This window comes from Salmo trutta, chromosome 27 (assembly GCF_901001165.1).
Source record: "Salmo trutta chromosome 27, fSalTru1.1, whole genome shotgun sequence".
NCBI lineage: Eukaryota > Metazoa > Chordata > Actinopteri > Salmoniformes > Salmonidae > Salmo > Salmo trutta.
This window is the reverse complement of record NC_042983.1, coordinates 39912764-39936103: the sequence shown is the minus strand read 5'-3', so window position 1 is coordinate 39936103 and position 23340 is coordinate 39912764. Positions and strand designations below refer to the sequence as shown.

At 45.3% G+C, this 23340-nt stretch overlaps 1 protein-coding gene across 3 annotated transcripts in view; it reads left to right on the top strand.

Moving 5' to 3' along the window:
- LOC115165021 (protein unc-13 homolog B) overlaps positions 1-23340 on the top strand; it is a 108501-nt gene that overhangs the window by 11632 nt on the left and 73529 nt on the right. For 2 of the 3 annotated variants that reach the window (XM_029718035.1, XM_029718033.1), the window contains exons 2-6: positions 10549-13675; positions 15589-15611; positions 16462-16529; positions 16721-16796; positions 19151-19219. In XM_029718035.1, coding sequence (XP_029573895.1) covers positions 10702-13675; positions 15589-15611; positions 16462-16529; positions 16721-16796; positions 19151-19219 — 3210 coding nt within the window. In that variant the 5' untranslated portion in view covers positions 10549-10701. The remainder of the gene's footprint in view (positions 1-10548; positions 13676-15588; positions 15612-16461; positions 16530-16720; positions 16797-19150; positions 19220-23340) is intronic. The other variant, XM_029718034.1, reaches the window with a different exon arrangement.

Here is a 23340-nt window from a genome sequence, read left to right as displayed (position 1 = left end):
GCTTCCAGCTGATAACTGTCTCCTGGAGGAACTGGATTCCAGCTGATAACTGTCTGTTGGAGGGACTGGCTTCCAGCTGATAACTGTCTCCTGGAGGGCCTGGCTTCCAGCTGATAACTGTCTCCTGGAGGGACTGGCTTTCAGCTGATAACTGTCCGCTGGAGGGACTGGATTTCAGCTGATAACTGTCCGTTGGAGGGACTGGCTTCCAGCTGATAAATATTGCCTGGAGGGACTGGCTTTCAGCTGATAACTGTCTGTTGGAGGGACTGGCTTCCAGCTGAAAACTGTCTCCTGGAGGAAGTGGCTTTCAGCTGATAACGGGCTCCTGGAGGAACTGGCTTTCAGCTGATAACTGGCTCCTAGAGGGACTGGATTTCAGCTGATAACTGTCCGTTGGAGGGACTGGCTTTCAGCTGATAACTGTCCGCTGGAGGGACTGGCTTTCAGCTGATAACTGTCCGCTGGAGGGACTGGCTTTCAGCTGATAACTGTCCGTTGGAGGGACTGGCTTTCAGCTGATAACTGGCTCCTAGAGGGACTGGATTTCAGCTGATAACTGTCCGTTGGAGGGACTGGCTTTCAGCTGATAACTGTCCGCTGGAGGGACTGGCTTTCAGCTGATAACTGTCCGCTGGAGGGACTGGCTTTCAGCTGATAACTGGCTCCTAGAGGGACTGGCTTCCAGCTGATAACGGGCTCCTAGAGGGACTGGCTTTCAGCTGATAACTGTCCGCTGGATGGACTGGCTTTCAGCTGATAAATATTGCCTGGAGGGACTGGCTTTCAGCTGATAAATATTGCCTGGAGGGACTGGCTTCCAGCTGATAACTGTCTCCTGGAGGGACTGGCTTCCAGCTGATAACTGTCTCCTGGAGGAAGTGGCTTTCAGCTGATAACGGGCTCCTAGAGGGACTGGCTTTCAGCTGATAAATGTTGCCTGGAGGGACTGGCTTCCAGCTGACAACTGTCTCCTGGAGGGACTGGCTTCCAGCTGATAACTGTCTCCTGGAGGAACTGGCTTTCAGCTGATAACGGGCTCCTAGAGGGACTGGCTTTCAGCTGATAACTGGCTCCTAGAGGGACTGGCTTCCAGCTGATAACTGTCTCCTGGAGGAACTGGCTTTCAGCTGATAACTGTCTCCTGGAGGGACTGGCTTTCAGCTGATAACTGGCTCCTAGAGGGACTGGATTTCAGTTGATAACTGTCTCCTGGAGGGACTGGCTTTCAGCTGATAACTGTCTGTTGAAGGGACTGGCTTTCAGCTGATAACTGTCTCCTAGAGGGACTGGATTTCAGCTGATAACTGGCTCCTAGAGGGACTGGCTTTCAGCTGATAACTGTCTCCTGTAGGGACTGGATTTCAGCTGATAACTGGCTCCTAGAGGGACTGGATTTCAGCTGATAACTGTCTCCTGGAGGGACTGGCTTTCAGCTGATAACTGTCTCCTGTAGGGACTGGATTTCAGCTGATAACTGTCTCCTAGAGGGACTGGATTTCAGCTGATAACTGTCTCCTAGAGGGACTGGCTTTCAGCTGATAACTGTCTCCTGGAGGGACTGGCTTTCAGCTGATAACTGGCTCCTAGAGGGACTGGATTTCAGCTGATAACTGTCTCCTAGAGGGACTGGCTTTCAGCTGATAACTGTCTGTTGAAGGGACTGGCTTTCAGCTGATAACTGTCTCCTGTACTTTCTCTTTTTTTCTTATTTGCTCTCTTTATCATTCTACTAGTCATTACCTTCCTCTCCCTCTCATTCTGCTCGTCTTTATCCTCCTTCCTCTCCCTATCATTCTGCTCGTCTTTATCCTCTTTCCTCTCTCTCATTCTGCTCGTCTTTATCCTCCTTCCTCTCCCTATCATTCTGCTCGTCTTTATCCTCCTTCCTCTCTCTCATTCTGCTCGTCTTTATCCTCCTTCCTCTCCCTATCATTCTGCTCGTCTTTATCCTCCTTCCTCTCTCTCTCATTCTGCTCGTCTTTATCCTCCTTCCTCCCTATCATTCTGCTCGTCTTTATCCTCTTTCCTCTCTATCATTCTGCTCGTCTTTATCCTCTTTCCTCTCTATCATTCTGCTCGTCTTTATCCTCCTTCCTCCCTATCATTCTGCTCGTCTTTATCCTCTTTCCTCTCTATCATTCTGCTAGTCTTTACCCTCCTTCCTCTCCCTATCATTCTGCTCGTCTTTATCCTCTTTCCTCCCTATCATTCTGCTCGTCTTTATCCTCTTTCCTCTCCCTATCATTCTGCTCGTCTTTATCCTCCTTCCTCTCTCTCTCATTCTGCTCGTCTTTATCCTCTTTCCTCTCTCTATCATTCTGCTCGTCTTTATCCTCCTTCCTCTCCCTATCATTCTGCTCGTCTTTATCCTCCTTCCTCTCTCTCTCATTCTGCTCGTCTTTATCCTCTTTCCTCTCCCTATCATTCTGCTCGTCTTTATCCTCCTTCCTCTCTCTCTCATTCTGCTCGTCTTTATCCTCCTTCCTCTCTATCATTCTGCTAGTCTTTATCCTCCTTCCTCTCCCTATCATTCTGCTCGTCTTTATCCTCTTTCCTCTCTATCATTCTGCTAGTCTTTACCCTCCTTCCTCTCTCTCATTATTCTTGTCTTTTCATTTCATTTTTCTCCACCTATATTTGTCTTTCACTCAATTGCTATGCTTCTCTCTTGCTCTCTCCCTTGTCTTCCTCTCTCTTAATCTCTAATTTCCTCGCTCTCACCTGTACTCTCTCTCTCTCTGTTTCTCCCTCTCTCTGTCTATCTCTCTCTGTCTCTCTCTCTGTTTCTCCCTCTCTGTCTTTCTCTCTCTCTCTGTCTCTCTCTTTCTCCCTCTGTCTCTGTCTCTCTCTCTCGTTAATGGCAGCTGTGACAGATGGAGTCGCTGAACTCGTCCTCCCACCACAGCTGTGCTGTGATCCCATCTTTCTCCTCTCCTCCTCCTCTCCTCCTCCGCTTCTCGTTCTTTAGTTAGCTGAAGCTCTGTCTCTCGGCCACGGGGACCTGGCACTGTGTTGCCATGGCGTCCAGAGGAGTGTTCATCCCTGATATATTTATGTTTAGAGACCACACTTTGTTGGCGTCCATCAGTCTCTACCATGCCGTTACCAGGGGTGTCAAACTAATTTCACGGCGTGTCTGTGGGTGTTTGGTTTTTCCTTTCAATTAAGATCTAGACAACCAGGTGAGGGGAGTTCCTTACTAATTTGTGACCTTAATTCATCAATCAAGTACAAGGGTGGAGCGAAAACCCACAGACACTTGGCCTTCTGTGGAAGGAGTTGGACACAGGTGCGTTAGACAGACCTGTCTGTGTTTCTGCTGGCCTCAGAAAAAGACACAAGCATCACTCTCTTTTTCTTTCTCACTCACATTCTCTCTATCCCTCTATCTCTCTTTCACTCTTATGCTCTCTCTCATCTCCCTCCATTAAATTCTCTCTCTCTCTCTCTCTCTCTCTCTCTCTATATATATATATATATATATATATATATATATATATATATACTGCTCAAAAAATAAAGGGAACACTAAAATAACACATCCTAGATCTGAATGAATGAAATAATCTTATTAAATACTTTTTCCTTTACATAGTTGAATGTGCTGACAACAAAATCACACAAAAATAATCAATGGAAATCCAATTTATCAACCCATGGAGGTCTGGATTTGGAGTCACACTCAAAATTAAAGTGGAAAACCACTTTACATGCTGATCCAACTTTGATGTAATGTCCTTAAAACAAGTCAAAATGAGGCTCAGTAGTGTGTGTGGCCTCCACGTGCCTGTATGACCTCCCTACAACGCCTGGGCATGCTCCTGATGAGGTGGCGGATGGTCTCCTGAGGGATCTCCTCCCAGACCTGGACTAAAGCATCCGCCAACTCCTGGACAGTCTGTGGTGCAACGTGGCGTTGGTGGATGGAGCGAGACATGATGTCCCAGATGTGCTCAATTGGATTCAGGTCTGGGGAACGGGCGGGCCAGTCCATAGCATCAATGCCTTCCTCTTACAGGAACTGCTGACACACTCCAGCCACATGAGGTCTAGCATTGTCTTGCATTAGGAGAAACCCAGGGCCAACCTCACCAGCATATGGTCTCACAAGGGGTCTGAGGATCTCATCTCGGTACCTAATGGCAGTCAGGCTACCTCTGGCGAGCACATGGAGGGCTGTGCGGCCCCCCAAAGAAATGCCACCCCACACCATGACTGACCCACTGCCAAACCGGTCATGCTGGAGGATGTTGCAGGCAGCAGAACGTTCTCCACGGCGTCTCCAGACTCTGTCACGTCTGTCACACGTGTTCAGTGTGAACCTGCTTTCATCTGTGAAGAGCACAGGGTGCCAGTGGCGAATCTTGCCAATCTTGGTGTTCTCTGGCAAATGCCAAACGTCCTGCACGGTGTTGGGCTGTAAGCACAACTCCCACCTGTGGACGTCGGGCCCTCATACCATCCTCATGGAGTCTGTTTCTGACCGTTTGAGCAGACACATGCACATTTGTGGCCTGCTGGAGGTCATTTTGCAGGGCTCTGGCAGTGCTCCTCCTGCCCCTCCTTGCACAAAGGCGGAGGTAGCGGTCCTGCTGCTGGGTTGTTGCCCTCCTACGGCCTCCTCCACGTCTCCTGATGTACTGGCCTGTCTCCTGGTAGCGCCTCCATGCTCTGGACACTACGCTGACAGACACAGCAAACCTTCTTGCCACAGCTCGCATTGATGTGCCATCCTGGATGAGCTGCACTACCTGAGCCACTTTTGTGGGTTGTAGACTCCGTCTCATGCTACCACTAGAGTGAAAGCACCGCTAGCATTCAAAAGTGACCAAAACATCAGCCAGGAAGCATAGGAACTGTGAAGTGGTCTGTGGTCACCACCTGCAGAACCACTCCTTTATTGGGGGTGTCTTGCTAATTGCCAATAATTTCCACCTGTTGTCTATTCCATTTGCACAACAGCATGTGAAATTGATTGTCAATCAGTGTTGCTTCCTAAGTGGACAGATTGATTTCACAGAAGTGTGATTGACTTGGAGTTACATTGTGTTGTTTAAGTGTTCCCTATATTTTTTTGAGCAGTGTATATATATATATATATATATAAACAGTAAACAGTAAACATTACACTCACAGAAGTTCCAAATGAATAAAGACATTTGAAATGTCATATTATGTCTATATACAGTTTTGTAAAGAATTGCAAATAGTTATAGTGCAAAAGGGAAAATAAATAAACATAAATATGGGTTGTATTTACAATGGTGTTTGTTCTTCACTGGTTGCCCTTTTCTTGTGGCAACAAGTCACAAATCTTGCTCCTGTGATGGCGCACTTTGGTATTTCACCCAAAAGATATGGGAGTTTGTCGAAATTGTATTTGTTTTCTAATTATTTGTGGGTCTGTGTAATCTGAGGGAAATATGTGTCTCTAATATGGTCATACATTTGGCAGGAGGAAGTGCAGCTCAGTTTCCACCTCATTTTGTGGGCTGTGTGCACATAGCCTGTCTTCTCTTTCTTCTCTACAGCAGCCTTTCTCAATAGCAAGGCTACGCTCACTGAGTCTGTACATAGTCAAAGCTTCTTTCTTTTTGGGTCAGTCATGGTGATCAGGTATTCAGCCACTGTGTCACGGCTCACTAGAGTGATGGGGGTGAAGTCAGGCGCAGGAGACCACATATACGGAGTAGGGTGTTTATTTTCCTAATTCCACACAAAATCCAAATGTGAAAAATAAACAAGGAAAAACAGTATCAGACAAAAATAACAATGTCCACCTAAAGCGGTTGGAGCGCAGTCCAGTAACAGAAATCACGTCCTCTACAAAAATACTGTAGAAAACTAAAACACCCCACATAAACCCCACGAAAAGCAACAAACGAACAATCCCGCACAAAAAACTAAACCCAGACAGCAAGACTAAATACCCCACTAATACCTAAACTAAAAACAGCTGCAACACAAAACCAGACAAAACCAAACGAAAAGGAAAAGAGGATCGGTGGCAGCTAGTAGGCCGGCGACGACGACCGCCGAGCGCCGCCCGAACAGGGAGAGGAGCCACCTTCGGTAGACTTCGTGACACACCGTGTACTCTCTGTTATTAAGGGACAAATAGCAACCTAGTTTTCTCTGTTTTTTTGTTGTTAATTCTTTCCAATGTGTCAAGTAATTATGGCACTGCACAAGGTTCCCTGCCAGTGTTGGCAGAGTTTTTCTAACCAGAAATCGGGATTTCCTAGTCAGAAACCTTAGTTAGAACTTTTAAGACCATACTCTCACCAGGTAGGTGACTATGTAACTCACATCAAAGGTCTCCCTCTTAGAAGTGTAGGTGCCTGGAAAAACCTCTTGAGTTGCCATATCCAAAACCTTTCCAGGGCAAGAACCCCTCTCAAAAGGGTCTCAGAGGAACCCCTCTCAAAAGGGTCTCAGAGAACCCCTCTCAAAAGGGTCTCGAGGAACCCCTCTCAAAAGGGTCTCAGAGGAACCCCTCTCAAAAGGGTCTCGAGGAACCCCTCTCAAAATGGTCTCGAGGAACCCCTCTCAAAAGGGTCTCAGAGGAACCCCTCTCAAAAGGGTCTCAGAGGAACCCCTCTCAAAAGGGTCTCAGAGGAACCCCTCTCAAAAGGGTCTCGAGGAACCCCTCTCAAAAGGGTCTCAGAGGAACCCCTCTCAAAAGGGTCTCGAGGAACCCCTCTCAAAATGGTCTCGAGGAACCCCCCTCAAAAGGGTCTCAGAGGAACCCCTCTCAAAAGGGTCTCGAGGAACCCCTCTCAAAAGGGTCTCAGAGGAACCCCTCTCAAAAGGGTCTCGAGGAACCCCTCTCAAAATGGTCTCGAGGAACCCCTCTCAAAAGGGTCTCAGAGGAACCCCTCTCAAAAGGGTCTCGAGGAACCCCTCTCAAAAGGGTCTCGAGGAACCCCTCTCAAAAGGGTCTCAGAGGAACCCCTCTCAAAAGGGTCTCAGAGGAACCCCTCTCAAAAGGGTCTCGAGGAACCCCTCTCAAAAGGGTCTCAGAGGAACCCCTCTCAAAAGGGTCTCAGAGGAACCCCCCTCAAAAGTGTCTCAGAGGAGCCCCTGTGTAAAAGTTCAAACAATACAATTTTTGTGATGGGAGGGGTTCATTTTTTAAACATTTTTAATAATATATTGTACAAGTGGCAGCCTATCAGATTGGAGGTGTGGCTTATTGGAGGCAATGCTTTCAGATAGTTCTTTATGGCCACCCGTTAGCAGAAATGTCATTCCCGTTCATCATGTTACATTTGTACACTGAAAATGTAAATGTTTCTTGTAAATGTATGCACATGACATATTCTTTAATATAATATGAATAATATTAACATTTCTGATTACATAAAGTAATAAAATGGTAATTATTCCAACTTTGTGATTTGCATAGGTTCTTGAGCAAAACGGACACTTCTTTTAAAACTGTTCAACCTTAACATGTGATGGCAATACAGCAGAAAAGATGAACAGGAAAGACATTTACTCTAACGAGTTTCCAAATAGATATATTTTTAAGCCTTGCCCCTCCTAAGCCACACTTCCACTCCAGGAACACGTTTGTTTTATTTTAAAATGAAATGTGGGTAGATCAGCTTTAATGTTGCAGATAACTTGTGGCTTCTATCAATGTAATTGTCTGGATCATCATATCCAAACCCACTTATATTTTGGGGTAAATATATCTTTTTTTGTTGTTGATATTACTCTTTATTGTTTTCCACTAGCCCTACAATCCCTCCCCTAATTGGAGTAAACTAATGGACAGCGATACTTAGGCTTCTACTTCAAGATTATTTAAAAATAATATCCATTTTAGAGACACAGTATATTTTACATTAGTTATCTTATTTTTTTGTTATTTCTAGTCCCACACAATGTTACATTGAACCATTAAAGGTTCCTCCAAGAACCCCTCAACTAACCAAAGGTGCAAATATGAAACATTGACTAGCAACTAGCAAGGATTGCCAGGGTTCCTCGAGTCACCACTAATTCTAAGAGCGTAGTTCACAATATATTTGGCAGTAACCACTGTCCCCCCCACCATGACATTAAAGGCAGGGGATCTCCCTAATTTGTTCTTGGATCCAAACCAGATTGACTCAGTTTTCCCCCAGGTGAAGTGACAGCTTATTTTCAGATAACCATTTACTACCATTTTGAAGTTCTGCACTCTGGATTTTTTCAATCACTGCCTAATCCTTGTGGGACAAAAGAAGTGCAGAATTATCAGCATAAAGAAAAAGGTCCCATGAAAAGGCTGCATTTAAGTCATTGATGTACAACAGGAAGAGGATGAGCCAAAGAAAGTTTCTGGGTTTGGATAGCGGCCCGTTCACCATTTGATTACGGCCCGTGAGATATTCTCCTGATGTACTGGCCTGTCTCCTGGTAGCGCCTCCATGCTCTGGACACTACGCTGACAGACACAGCAAACCTTCTTGCCACAGCTCGCATTGATGTGCCATCCTGGATGAGCTGCACTACCTGAGCCACTTGTGTGGGTTGTAGACTCCGTCTCATGCTAACACTAGAGTGAAAGCACCGCCAGCATTCAAAAGTGACCAAAACATCAGCCAGGAAGCATAGGAACTGTGAAGTGGTCTGTGGTCACCACCTGCAGAACCACTCCTTTATTGGGGGTGTCTTGCTAATTGCCAATAATTTCCACCTGTTGTCATTGTGAAAATTATGATAATGCCCTTTTTTTAAGAGCTGTTTGAAAATAGTGAATTGCAGGGATGGTGTTCTGGCCTTCCATGGTGACATCATCATGTGGTAAATTAGCTAATAGACCAATAAGAAAGAGAGTTCCAAAACTCTCTGCCAATAACAGCTAGTTGTCAGTTTTCCATCCCCACTCAGACCACTCCCAGACAGTCCTAGCAAAATTCTTGCGGCAGAAATGTATCTTTGCTAAGAAGCAATTTTTTTTTTTTTTTTTTTTTACCATTTTAATGAAAACAATCACAGTAAGGTACGTAATTGTTACCCAGAAATGCGGCTGCAAAAACGGGACATTTAACTCCCACTGCTGTAGATCACACATCACACACACACACACACACACACACACACACACACACACACACACACACACACACACACACACACACACACACCACACACCACACACCACACACCACACACACACACACACACACACACACACACACACACACACACACACACACACTATGTGTCCTGATTTTGGATGGTCAGCTTATTTAGTTTGAATAGCGTGTTTACCAAGTGTGACTTCAATAATAAGCCCAATCAATAAACCAGTCAGAGATGGGCATCAAACATGGCAGCACACAGAGATGCTCAACTCTAAGGCTTTACAGTGGCACACAACAAAACCTTTCATTTAAGACCACTTCAAAAGTGCTCGCTCCTGATTTCTCCCTGTCCCTTAGAGATTGTGTGAGAAGGTTGGTAATCGTGTCTATGACAGTTTAAAGTTGTGTCCTGTGTTGCATCCAATACAGTTAATCCGAGGAACATTGGATATGTAGCGTGCGCGTTTTCATCTGTGTCAGTCGAAGGAGCTTACCTAGCTTGTGAAGGACCTGCCTAGTTACAGGATTTGCAATTACTACTGTAGTCAAGGCAATTAAAAGGCCATTAAGGCCCAGGGGAAGACAGGCTTCAACTGAACAGAGGAAAGATATTTCAGAACTTCTCCTCTCATATTTGTGAGAGGGATCCTGGGGGAGGGTTGAGTAGAAGACACATAGGAACACGGAACACAGAACACAGAACGCAATTCATCAGATTCCACATTCCGTTGACTCCATGTTGGTACATGTGTCATATTTCTCATATTGCCAGATACAGTAGTTCCAGGATGGCATGTTTTTCATTATGTAATGTGAAAAAGGTAGAATAACATTTAATAATAAAAACGATATTATGAAATATTCTTCTACCTTTTTCCAATTACATTCTGAAATTCAATTAGCTACTCAGATAAATGAATTCCAATTCCATGGCCAAACCAATACCGCCCTCGTCACAAAATTTAAGTGACCTCTGCTCGATCCTTTTCAGAATGGGCCTTTAGGCATTTAATGGCATAGTAGCAATATAATGAATTAATAACAGAGGAGATTCTAAGAATTAGGTGCATTACTTACTTAATTAGAATCCCAAGAGCAAGGTATTTGAGCCCAATTGCTCCTGTGAATTTCCATTAATGGAGAGAACGGAACTCTGTGAACGGAACACATCTGCTATACATAGAAAGTATTTATGCAGCATTTATCTAGTGTGCTATGGATTACAACTTCCTCCTGTTCTTGTCTTTTCTGCTTCATTGGAACTAAATGAGCAGTGGTTTTTCAGTTCCGATGATATATTATTTCTCTTCCACTGTTGCTTCAATGGGAAAGGAGAGGAAATGTGTACAGATAAATGACTGGAGTCACATGGCTTTCCTATGCTATTCATCATATGCTTAATATTATCTTATAATCACATTGTTGAAGTAAAGATGTGTTGTTTCTTGATTTTGTGTCTTTACAGCCATGAACTAAAGTTCCTAGTAGGTGCAGCTGAATAGGCACCCATGAATCTGTTCTCTCGGACTTAGATGCCGGCCTCTTCTTTTAATGTGACTCCAGCAACAATGTGGGAGGGATAACTAAGGCTAGGGGCCTCTGCTTCTGTCCCGGGAAGATGTTCTCCAAGAACCGCTTCAATGGGCAACACGGAACAGCCGGTGCACCCAAAGGGGACACCAAGGAACGGGTTCGCAAAAAGAGGGCCCCCAACCCCAGGGTAGCGCTTGTCATTCGGGAGAAGATCCACCGCCTGCTCCAAGGATCCGGCCAGGAACTACCCGCCCCAGACCTTTACTATGCTGGGATCGAGGAGGAAGGGGGAGGAGAGGGACAGGAGAAGAGAAAGGAGGCCACAAATATTTTTGCGAGGTATGGGCCCAGACAGGAAGTTTGCTCCTCGAGGATCCCCAACTGTAAGGCACATGGAGGGGTGTCTGGGGCTTCCTGCGTTGGGGAGGTGGAGCTGAACAGAGAGGGCTGTGTCAGGATCCCTTGCACTCTGCAGCACAACAGCAGCAGCCAATCTCCAGGGAAGCAGCAATTAAGTATCCCAGACGGGATTAGGACTGTCCCGGAAAAGAGACGAACACCCAAACACCAGAAATGGATAATCCCGGCAGGTATCCGGACCATTCCAGAACAGAGAAGAGAAGCCCGACACCAGAACCGAATTAACCCAAACAGGAACAGCTCAAGGTTTGCCGCAGAGGCAGGGGCAGCAGGAGGGAAGGCAGACTTCGGTCAGACCCGTGCGGATCAAAAGAGACCTGTTTCTATGGGTGACTATGTGGATTACAACTTCAACAGAACACGGCACGATACTCTGCTGGAGGAGGACGAGGAAGAAGAAGACGAGGAGGAGGAGGAGGAGGAAGAGGAGTCTAGTGCCATCATCGAGCACATTCTGAAAGAGCTGAGAGGGATCAACAAAATCCAGGAGGAGATCTCAGACCTGCGAGATTACCTTTCATCCGTGCGTGGCTCTGTAGAGGAGGTGTCTTCCTGTGTGGATGCTGTGCTCCTGGAGATAGAGGGCATTCGCTCAGGAAACAAGGCTAGTGGCAGTCCAGGAGATGGGGCTTGGTCTGGGGCAGCAGGAGGGAGTGACGGATCCTCCTTCACCTCCCACCAGAGGCCTGTCAGCGCTTACGGCTGTTTAGGCAGGCAGATGGTGCCTTCAGATTCCAATGTCTGCCGACCGTCCGTCTTCAGCCAACGCCACAGCATCCACGGGACTCCAGTGGAGTTCCACTTGCCAACGTTAGAAGAGAAGTCTACCACAGTCTTGCCAGGTACCGAATTAGTGGAGCCTGACGGCCAGCAGCAGGAGGATGATGAGCTGTCGGAACACAGCATCCCAGAGCCCACCATGGTCAGGAAACTGATCTGTGGTTACTTGGAACGGCAGGACGACCAGGACTTCCCCAGCACCAGCTCCCTGTCCTCAGGACACAGCATCAATTCAGAGTCCGACCTTGAGAGACCCTCATCCAGCCACAGTGCAGGGCGTGGTGTTGCTAGAGGTGGTTGTCGGGGTGGTGGGGTGGAGAGCTGGGGTGGTGGTGGCCAACAACATGGTGGGACTGGGAAGACTATATGGTGTGAAGAACAATGTTATTCCAGACAGAGGAGTCTGGAAGAGCAGGAAGGAGAGGACCCTGCCTGTTTGGAGGGGACAGGGAGCTGGGATCAGTATAGGGGCTCAGAAGGGTATAGTACTGGTACCCTGGGCCAGTCCTCCACAGGAAGCTCCGACCTCCACTCTCTCCACTCCTCTGGACTACACTACAACTCCCCCGCCAGCACTTCCAGTCGCGAGGAGTGGCGCTGCCATAGACGGAGGCTGCAACAACAGCATGGGACTAAAGTTCCTACGGACACCCACTCAGAGTACCCTAGCCTGGGATACGAGGGTGCTGCTGATTGCTCATTTCCCCAGAGCTCTGGTTACCACTCAGTGGAAGGACATATTGAAGAAGTGGAGAGCTATGGCTACACAGCTCCCCCCACAGATCTCAGCTACACAACTGACTGCCAAGTCGACAGTTACCTGGAGAACTATTCTGGCCATGAGCTTGACATGACTGAAGAGTTTACAGAGGTGACCTGTACCTGGGCTGTGAACTCCTTACTGAGACAGCCCACTGTGGCTGAAACAGACATGCCATTGGTTAGTACAGATGAAGGAGTTATGCCAGGGCACCTCCCACGCCCAAACAGCGCAGAGATCCAAAACGTTGGTTTTAACGTGAAGCGGATCGGGCGAGTCGTGCTGGACTTCAGCTCCGCCCTGCGGGAGGCACTACGCAAGTTGGAAGGACCCGGAACTGACAAGAGTCCTGGAGATGAGACTGAGCCCACAAGCTTTTTGGTGGAGTCTCAAACAAACCTACCCCACTCAGATATGTCCCAAACGTCACAAGAGGATGGGTTGGACCCTGGGGCCTTGGACGACACAGAGAGACTAACCCAGACCTGTGTCCTCTCCTCTGCTTCCTCAGACCCCTGCCCAGGTGAAACCCTGCCAGAGGAGGTCATCGACGGCCTCCAACAGGCTCAGGATGACCATTACAGACCTTCTCTCCTTCCTTACTCCGTACAGGACGTTTCCCAAACAGGCCTAGACCTTGCTTCACTTGGCCCAGAGCCTATGGTCTCCCCACACAATGCAGAGGCAGAAGAAAAAGGAGCCTCTCCTCTGCCTCAGGGCCCAACACACACCCCCACTCGGAACATCTCTCTATCACAATGCACCACTGTAGAGTCCCTCTCACTCTCCTTCTCGGCTGAGGAGCCGGCATCCCAGGAGGAGCAGGGAGATGAACCCCCACCACTGTCGCTGCCACAGCCCGACACAGAAGACCCAGAAGTCCCAGATACACCTGCAGCCCCAGAAGGCGAGGCAGCAAGAGATGCAGCGGGAAAGGCAGAGAAAGCAGAGGAGCACCCCCTGGAGATAAGCCAGAGGGAGGTGCGGAGGCTGAAGTGCCTGAGGACCTTCCAGCAGATCCTGCGGGAGAAGAGGGAGACACGGCGCCAGCTCACCAGCATGACCATGTCCACCTTCAAGGAGGACAACCTCATCCCAGGTAGATATCACCTACCATCCGTCGTACTGTTACTCGTAAAGCACTGTCTGGATCAAGAGCACATGTTCATCATCTGGTTATTTACTTATTAGCATGAATAACTCTTTTTCGTTCTATTCTCTCACATCTACCTACTCATTTTGTTCCGTCTCCGTGCTGTACGTTGTTGCACAAAGTTCAACTATCTAATACTGTTTTCTTTATTTTGTCTTCTGAATCCTCATCTTCCTTCGCTTGTGCTTTTTTTTGTCTCTTTAGGCCAGATCACGAGTTACAGTCTGCATTTGTTCTGTTTGAGAGTCTATTATGTAGAGTTACAGTAAAACCTCCTTTCCCCTCTTCTTATGTTTGAAATATCAGTCATTTATGACTGTTTCTCATCACTTTGAAGAATCTAGAGCTGTTTTCTGGGTTGTTTCTCTGCACCATACCATTGTTCTATTGTTTTTGTGAAAATCGACACTTCCAAAGAAACCGCAGATCTTTTTCGGACTACCTTTGATAATCAAAGCCCTTATTTTATTTCGTCTCTGGGGTACAATAACATTCCTTAAAGGACAATACCACTCAAAAACAATATTTAGCATTTTCTTTTAATTACTCCACTGTTGATACAGTCCCAAAATGTTTTCCATGTCAGCAGTCAAGTTTTCAATGTATCACTTGCCACATCATGATGACGATGTGGACATTTACACCTTGCTTCTTGAAAGTCCAAGTGACTGCTGACCTGCAAAAAATTTTGGGGCTGCTTAACCTTGGACTAATTAAAAAAAAAAAAAAAAAAAAAATTTTGAGTGGACTTTGTACCCCATAGACATCTTCGTCAGCGGAGGCGCAGTAGCTTTAAAAAGGCTTTTGCTTTGTTCATCACCAGAACTAATCTTCTTCAGTGTGAATTATTTCTGTCTCATACCATACATGAAATTAAGCTTCCGTTTACTTCCATGTCAATTACAGTATATCACATACGATTATATTTGACGGGTGGGTATACAGAATTTTCTTTATCGTAACATACATGGCATTAAATCAGATAGAATGGCCGATGAAAGGTATATAATAGAGAATTGGCTCTTTACTGATCCTGTAGTTTTAAGCCCCATTTTGGAGAAATGCATCACCTGCCATTCTAGGAGCTGCCATGACAGTATGGCCATTTACTGGATTAAAAGCATGAACTACTGTATCTCCTCTGAAAGTATGGCTGGCATTAAAGAGGAAGAAGAAGGGAAATAGTAGGAGTCATTTTCATGATTAAATATGAATGACCTCAGTCCCTACCTATCCCTGTCCCAGTCTCACTGTGGGGCCTATTTTACCATCACCCACCCAGCATCACTACAGTAGCATCACCCCCCCAGCATCACTGCTGTAGCATCACCCCCCAGCATCACTACTGTACCATCCTCCTCCCAGCATCACTACTGTACCATCCTCCTCCCAGCATCACTACTGTACCATCCTCCTCCCAGCATCACTACTGTACCATCCTCATCCCAGCATCACTACTGTACCATCCTCCTCCCAGCATCACTACTGTACCATCCTCCTCCCAGCATCACTACTGTACCATCCTCCTCCCAGCATCACTACTGTACCATCCTCCTCCCAGCATCACTACTGTACCATCCTCCTCCCAGCATCACTACTGTACCATCCTCCTCCCAGCATCACTACTGTACCATCCTCCTCCCAGCATTACTACTGTACCATCACCCTCCCAGCATCACTACTGTACCATCCTTCTCCCAGCAGTTTTTACTGCTAATGGATCAGCTGGAAGGAGTTGTGCTATTTTAATTGTACTGCTAAGCTGATGACTCTGCCTCTCTTTTTGTCTCTCTGTGTCTGTCACTCTTTCTTCTCTTCTCTCTCTCTCCTCTCTTCTCTTTCTCTTCCCTCCCTTTCAGATGGAAGTCAACATGATGATCAGGTCTATTTTCTCAAGTCAATGTCTTTATGTGCATGTCCTCATAACACGTTTGTGTGATTTGAAGTTGACCATTCTTGCTCATGAGTTAATACCATTTTATACTACTGTGTTACATGGTAACAGCACGTACAGTAGTTTTGCCTACATTGCTTCCTTCATTTGGTTTGTCTCTTGGTGGGGATTTTACCCTTTATAATGTTGCCACTGTAGGCAGGGTATTCTTGTTTTCCTTGTTAATGGAGTTGAGGGAACATTAAAGGAGTTGAGGGAACATTAAAGGAGTTGAAGGAACATTAAAGGAGTTGAGGGAACATTAAAGGAGTTGAGGGAACATTAAAGGAGTTGAGGGAACATTAAAGGAGTTGAGGGAACATTAAAGGAGTTGAGGAAATATTAAAGAAGTTGAGGGAACATTAAAGGAGTTGAGGGAACATTAAAAAAGTTGAAAGAATATTAAAGGAGTTGAGGGAATATTAAATAGTTGAGGGAACATTAAAGGAGTTAAATGAGTATCTCTTTCTCTGTCTTTCTCTTTCTCTGTCATTCTCTTTCAATGTCTTTCTCATTCAATGTCTTTCTCTTTCTTTCTCTGTCTATCTTTTTCTCTGTCTCTCTCTGTCTCTCTCTTTCTCTGTATAGTTCTTCTCTGTCTCTCTCTTTCTCTGTCTCTCTCTTTCTATGTCTAGTTCTTTCTCTATCTCTCTCTTTCTCCATCTATCTCTTTCTGTGTCTTTCTCTATCGCTTTGTCTTTCTCTGTCTGAGATAATGTGGGCATGCTATATTATTATAACTTCTATAAGAACTGTCAGTCTCAGTGGCTAAACATCTGATCTTTGACCTCTATTACAGGGTCGAGACAGAGATGGAGAGCCCAGCAAGCACACGTGGGCCAAGTCTGCGTCAGTGACACTGCCTCTGTGTGTGTGTGTGTGTGTGTGTGTGTGTGTGTGTGTGTGTGTGTGTGTGTGTGTGTGTGTGTGTGTGTGTGTGTGTGTGTGTGTGTCTGAACATACTCATGTGGTCAAAGGAATCCTGTAATTATAACCTGTAATATATTTGATCCTGTGTTTTTATTTTTATTTTGTTGTTTATAACTGTGTGTGTTTAGTGGTGCCACGCCCTTTGGGATCGACAGTATGCCTGACCTCCGCAAAAAACAGCCTATCCCCCTGGTCAGCGAGCTGGTGAGTTCTTTTGACCCCTCAACCCTGCCCTCTTACCTATTGTCATTTTGACCTTTCACCCCTGAGTTTACAGTACCTCAGACAAACCTACAACAATATCTTTGAAAGTAAATAAATAGATAAATAAGACATCTATTAAGGTAGAGTAATATATTACAAAATAAGCACAAAGCCTTTTACGTCACACGGTAGGGCATCTTGTTTCAGGTGTTGGTTACGGCAGGAACAGCCTTTTACGTCACACGGTAGGGCATCTTGTTTCAGGTGTTGGTTACGGCAGGAACAGCCGTTTACGTCACACGATAGGGCATCTTGTTTCAGGTGTTGGTTGTGTATTTCCACGCTGTATTCTGCACTGTGAAGATTAGCAATTTAGAATTGAATCAAGTTCGTGGTTGTATTTCCAAGTGTGACTTATTTACATGTTTTTAGAAACATTGTTAAAGAAAAATACATTGACCTTTCTCTCAGAGCAGAGATAAGTTTAATACGTTTCTAAGTGTTAAATGTAATATATATTTTCCATTTAGCATCCTTTTTAATCCAAAGAGATTTACAGTCATGTGTGCATACATTTTTTCTCTCTCTCCCTCTGCCTGCCCTCTCTCTCTCTCTCTCTCTCTCTCTGTCTCTGCCTGCCCTGTCTCTCTATCTCTGCCTGCCTGCCCTGTCTCTCTCTCTCTCTGCCTGCCCTGTCTCTCTCTCTCTGCCTGCCCTGTCTCTCTCTCCCTCTGCCTGCACTGTCTCTCTCTCTTCTTCTGCCTACCCTGTCTCTCTCTCTCTCTGCCTGCCCTGTCTCTCTCCCCCTGTGTCTGCCCTGTCTCTCTCTCTCCCTCTGCCTGCCCTGTCTCTCTCTCTCTTCCTCTGCCTGCCCTGGCTCTCTCTCTCTTCCTCTGCCTGCCCTGGCTCTCTCTTCCCTCAGGCAATGGTAAGTGTCAGTGAGCTTTCTCCTCCTGGTTTTAGACATTTGTCCTTCCAATCCCATTGACATGAATGTCTAGATGCCATTATAATACTGTATGATACCATGGAAGAGTAGAAGCTATGTTCACACACATACACATACATACACACACACACACACATATTATGTACACACAATTAACAACATAATTTAGTCTACAATACCCATACACATACAGAAGGAGACAAAGACGGGCAGATCCTCTCTGTTTGCTATAGTAGGGAAACACAAGCTGGGTGTCACGACTGCACAACGCTCACAGCCGCACACATTGACAACAACAAGTCAATAACACTCTGAGCTCAACAGTCAACCCGTAGAGAGAGAAAGTAGACCTGAGCTTTTAGTCACTGTGTTATGGTACTCCACAAGTGATGTAACCATCTGCTCTTCTCTTGTTCGAAAAAGAGGAAAAAACAATCTGCTGTTACAATATGAAACGAGTCTGGCACCTACTTCACGTTAACAAATACACACACTCCAATTAGAATCCCGTCCAACGCTTCTCCCACACACACAAGCTGTGGTACGTTTAACACACCTCATACGGACCGTGATTACGATGGCAGAGTGGTCTCTTAGTTTGTCTCCTGTTTTTCTCCTCAGAGCATTCTAGCCATTTAGCGGCTAACAGTTTGACAGGAGCGGCTAACAGTTTGACAGGAGCGGCTAACAGTTTCAAAGCTGTTTGATTAGCAGGTCGAGAGAGAGAGAGAGAGAGAGAGAGAGAGAGAGAGAGAGAGAGAGAGAGCGAGAGAGACTCTTAGAGTGTTTATGCGGTTACCACACAGTCCACTGTGGAGGGAGACCAGACACACAGGGACACATCAGAGCATCTCAAAGCGCTAAGAACCGCTAACATGATGACGATCTGTCCTCTGACAACCACACAGTCTGACTCACATTACACAACTGATCCATAGAAACCTTTTAGCCTGAAATCCAGAACCTGTTAAAGCGTACATTCCACTCCATGTACTCCGTGTCATGTCAAGGAGTGGAATGATCACTCAAACGGACTGGTACACAGGCTTCTACACCTGCATTGCTTGCTGTTTGGGGTTTTAGGCTGGGTTTCTGTACAGCACTTTGTGACATCAGCTGATGTAAGAAGGGCTTTATAAATAAATGTGATTGATTGAGTGCTGAGAAACCATATCCCCTGTTCACACATTTGCAGAAGAACCCCCCCCCCCCCCCCTCGATCTGCTTTCACATGTGAAGGTGTGTAGATAACATCACATACCTTCCCCCATGAAAATGTGACTTCCTATTCAAAAGTGTATCCAAAACATTAAAATGTGTTATATCTGAGTATGAACTAAGTCCCAGTTATTGTATTTGTACATAATAAAACTCTGCTCTTTCATTTTCATTCCCTCTGTTTCAGTCCATGTTGCAGGCCAGGAAGGCAGGGCTTTCTGTGGCTACAAATACATCTGTCAAGGACCATGAGCTGGTGAGAGGACACACACACACACACACACACACACACACACACACACACACACACACACACCGTTCACCACTCTTGGCAATCTATTCTACCTGACCCTTCCTTGGTCCTCTTGTGTGAGGTGTGAGTTTATAAATAGCATAGTGTGGCTCTCCCTGGTACAGTACTCTCCCTCTCCCTATCCTGTCTCCAATCTCCATCCCTCTCACTCTTTCTCTCTCTCCCTTTCCCCCCCTCCCCCTCTCTCCCTCTCCCGCCTTATCCCTCTGCCTTATCTCGCTCTCCCACTCCCACCTTATCCCTCTGCCTTATCTCTCTCTCTCTCTCTCTTCAATTCACATGTCAATTTAATGGATTTATTGGCATGGGAAACACATGTTAACATTGCCAAAGCAAGTGAAGTAGATAATGAACAAAAGTGAATAAACAGTAAACAGTAAACATTACACTCACAGAAGTTCCAAAAGAATAAAGACAATTCAAATGTCATAATATGTCAATATACAGTGTTGTAACGATGTGCAAATAGTTAAAGTGCAAAAGGGAAAATAAATAAACATAAATACGGGTTGTATTTACAATGGTGTTTGTTCTTCACTGGTTGCCCTTTGCTTGTGACAACAGGTCACACATCTTGCTGCTGTGATGGCACACTGTAGTATTTCACCCAATAGATATGGGAGTTTATCAAAATTGGGTTTGTTTTCGAATTCTTTGTGGATCTGTGTAAGCTGAGGAAAATATGTGTCTCTAATATGGTCGTATATTTGGCAGCAGGTTAGGAACTGCAGCTCAGTTTCCACCTCATTTTGTGGGCAGTGTGCACAAGTCTTCTCTTGAGAGTCAGCTCTTTCTACAGCAGCCTTTCTCAATAGCAAGTCTATGCTCACTAAGTCTGTACATAGTCAAAGCTTTCCTTAAGTTTGGGTCAGTAATTATTTACTTTGTTTTCTCATGATTTGGTTGGGTCTTATTGTGCTGCTGTCCTGGGGCTCTGTGGAGTCTGTTTGGTACGTATTTCTGCCACTGTGGACTCTCTGTTTAGGGCCAAATAGCATTCTAGTTTGCTCTGTTTTTTTGTTAATTCTTTCCAATGTGTCAAGAAATTATCTTTTTGTTTTCTCATGATTTGGTTGGGTCTTATTGTGTTGCTGTCCTGGGGCTCTGTGGGGTCTGTTGGTGTTTGTGAACAGAGTCCCAGGACCAGCTTGCTTAGGGGACTCTTCTCCAGGTTCATCTCTCTGTAGGTGATGGCTTTGTTATGGAAGGTTTGGGAATCGCTTCCTTTTAGGTGGTTGTAGAATTTAACGTCTCTTTTCTGCATTATGATAAATTACCGGCCTAATTCTGCTCTGCATGCATTATTTGGTGTTTTACGTTGTACACAGAGGATATTTTTGCAGAATTTTGTATGCAGAGTCTCAATTTGGTGTTTGTCCCATTTTGTGAATTCTTGGTTGGTGAGCGGACCCCAGACCTCACAACAATAAATGGCAATGGGTTCTATAACTGATTCAAGTATTTTTAGCCAGCTCCTAATTGGTATGCTGAATTTTATGTTCCTTTTAATGGCATAGAAGGTCTTGTCTCTCAGCTCGTTCACAGCTTTGTGGAAGTTACCTGTGGCGCTGATGTTTAGGCCGAAGTATGTATCGTTTTTTGTGTGCTATAGGGCAACGGTGTCAGGATGGATTTTGTGTTTGTGGTCCTGGCGACTGAACCTTTTTTGGAACACCATCATTTTTGTCTTACTGAGATTTACTGTCAGGGCCCAGGTCTGACAGTATCTGTGCAGAAGATCTAGGTGCTGCTGTAGGTCCTCCTTGGTTTGTGACAGAAGCACCAGATCATCAGCAAACAATAGACATTTGACTTCTAGTAGGGTGAGGCCGGGTGCTGCAGACTGTTCTAGTGCCCTCACCAATTCGGCGATACAGTTGAAGCCGGAAGTTTACATACACTTAGGTTGGAGTCATTAAAACTCGTTTTTTCAACCACTCCACAAATTTCTTGTTAACAGACTATAGTTTTGGCATGTCGGTTAGGACATCTACTTTGTGCATGACACAAGTAATATTTCTAACAATTGTTTACAGACAGATTATTTCACTTAAAATTTACTGTATCTCAATTCCAGTGGGTCAAAAGTTTGCATACACTAAGTTGACGGTGCCTTTTAAGAGCTTGGAAAATTCCAGAAAATAAAGTCATGGCTTTAGAAGCTTCTGATAATTGACATCATTTGAGTGGTGTACCTGTGGATGTATTTCAAGGCCTACATTCAAACTCAGTGCCTCTTGGCTTGACATCATGGGAAAATCTAAAGAAATCAGCTAAGACTTCAGAAAAAAATTGTAGACCTCCACAAGACTGTTTCATCCTTTGGAGCAATTTCCAAATGCCTGAAGGTACCACGTTCATCTGTAAAAACAATAGTGCGCAAGTATAAACACCATGGGACCACGCAGCCGTCATACCACTCAGGAAGGAGACGCATTCTGTCTCCTAGAAATGAACATAAGTTGGTGCGAAAAGTGCAAATCAATCCCAGAACAACAGCAAAGAACCTTGTGAAGATAATGGAGGAAACTGTAATGGCTGTTGAAGGGAGTAGACCAAGGCGCAGCGTGGTTAGTGCTCATCTTGTATTTATTAAACTGAGAACACTATAAACAAAGAAACAAAAACGACAGCCCACAGTTCTGTCAGGTTAGACAACTAAACAGAAATTAACCACCCACAAACACAATGAAAAAAAAAACTAATTAAATATGGTCAGAGGAAACTAGATTCAGCTGCCTCCAATTAGAGACCAACCCCCAAAAAATCCAACATAGAAATAGATACCCTAGAATAAACATAGAAATAGAAGAACCTAGAACATAGCCCCAAAACCCACAGAAAAACACCCCCTGCCACGCCCTGACCAAACTACAATAACAAATAACCCCTTTTACTGGTCAGGACGTGACAGAAACAGGTACAAAAGTATCTATATCCACAGTAAAACAAGTCCTATATCGCTCAGCAAGGAAGAAGCCAGTGCTCCAAACCACCATAAAAAAGCCAGACTACGGTTTACAACTGCACATGGGGACAAAGATCATACTGTTTGGCCATAATGACCATCGTTATGTTCGGAAGAAAAAGGGGGAGGCTTGCAGGCTGAAGAACACCATCCCAACCGTGAAGCACGTGGTGGCAGCATCATGTTGTGGAGGTGCTTTGCTGCAGGAGTGACTGGTGCACTTCACAAAATAGATGGCATCGTGAGGTAGGAAAATGATGTGGATATATTGAAGCAACATCTCAAGACATCAGTCAGGAAGTTAAAGCTTGGTTGCAAATGGGTCTTCCAAATGGACAATGACTCCAAGCATACTTCCAAAGTTCTGGCAAAATGGCTTAAGGACAACAAAGTCAAGGTATTGTAGTGGCCATCACAAAGCCCTGACCTCAATCCCATAGAAAATTTGTGGTCAGAACTGAAAAAGCGTGTGCAAGCAAGGAGGCCTACAAACCTGACTCAGTTACACCAGCTCTGTCAGGAGGAATGGGCCAAAATTCACCCAACTTATTGTGGGAAGCTTGTGGAAGGCTACCCTAAATGTTTGACCCAAATTAAACAATTTAAAGGCAATGCTACCTTATACTAATTGAGTGTATGTAAACTTCTGACCCACTGGGAATGTTATGAAATAAATAAAAGCTGAAATAAATCATTCTCTCTACTATCATTCTTACATTTGACATTCTTAAAATTAAGTGGTGATCCTAACTGACCTGTCAGGTATGCGTAAATAGCTGTACGGGATACGCACCGGGTTGTAAGCTCTCCTGAGATCTAATTTGGTGAAGAAGCGTGCCCCGTGCATTGACTCAATCGCTGTGGCGATGATCGGTAGCGGGTAACTGTACCTCACCGTGATCTGGTTTAGACCTCGATAGTCAAGTCATAACATGACCTAAAACAGGGAATTCTTACTAGAATTAAATGTCAGGAATTGTGAAAAACTGAGTTTAAATGTGTTTGGCTAAGGTGTATGTTAACTTCCGACTTCAACTGTTTATATGTGGAAACACTTGTTTGTGTACATGGATTTTATAATGTTGTGTGTTTTTCC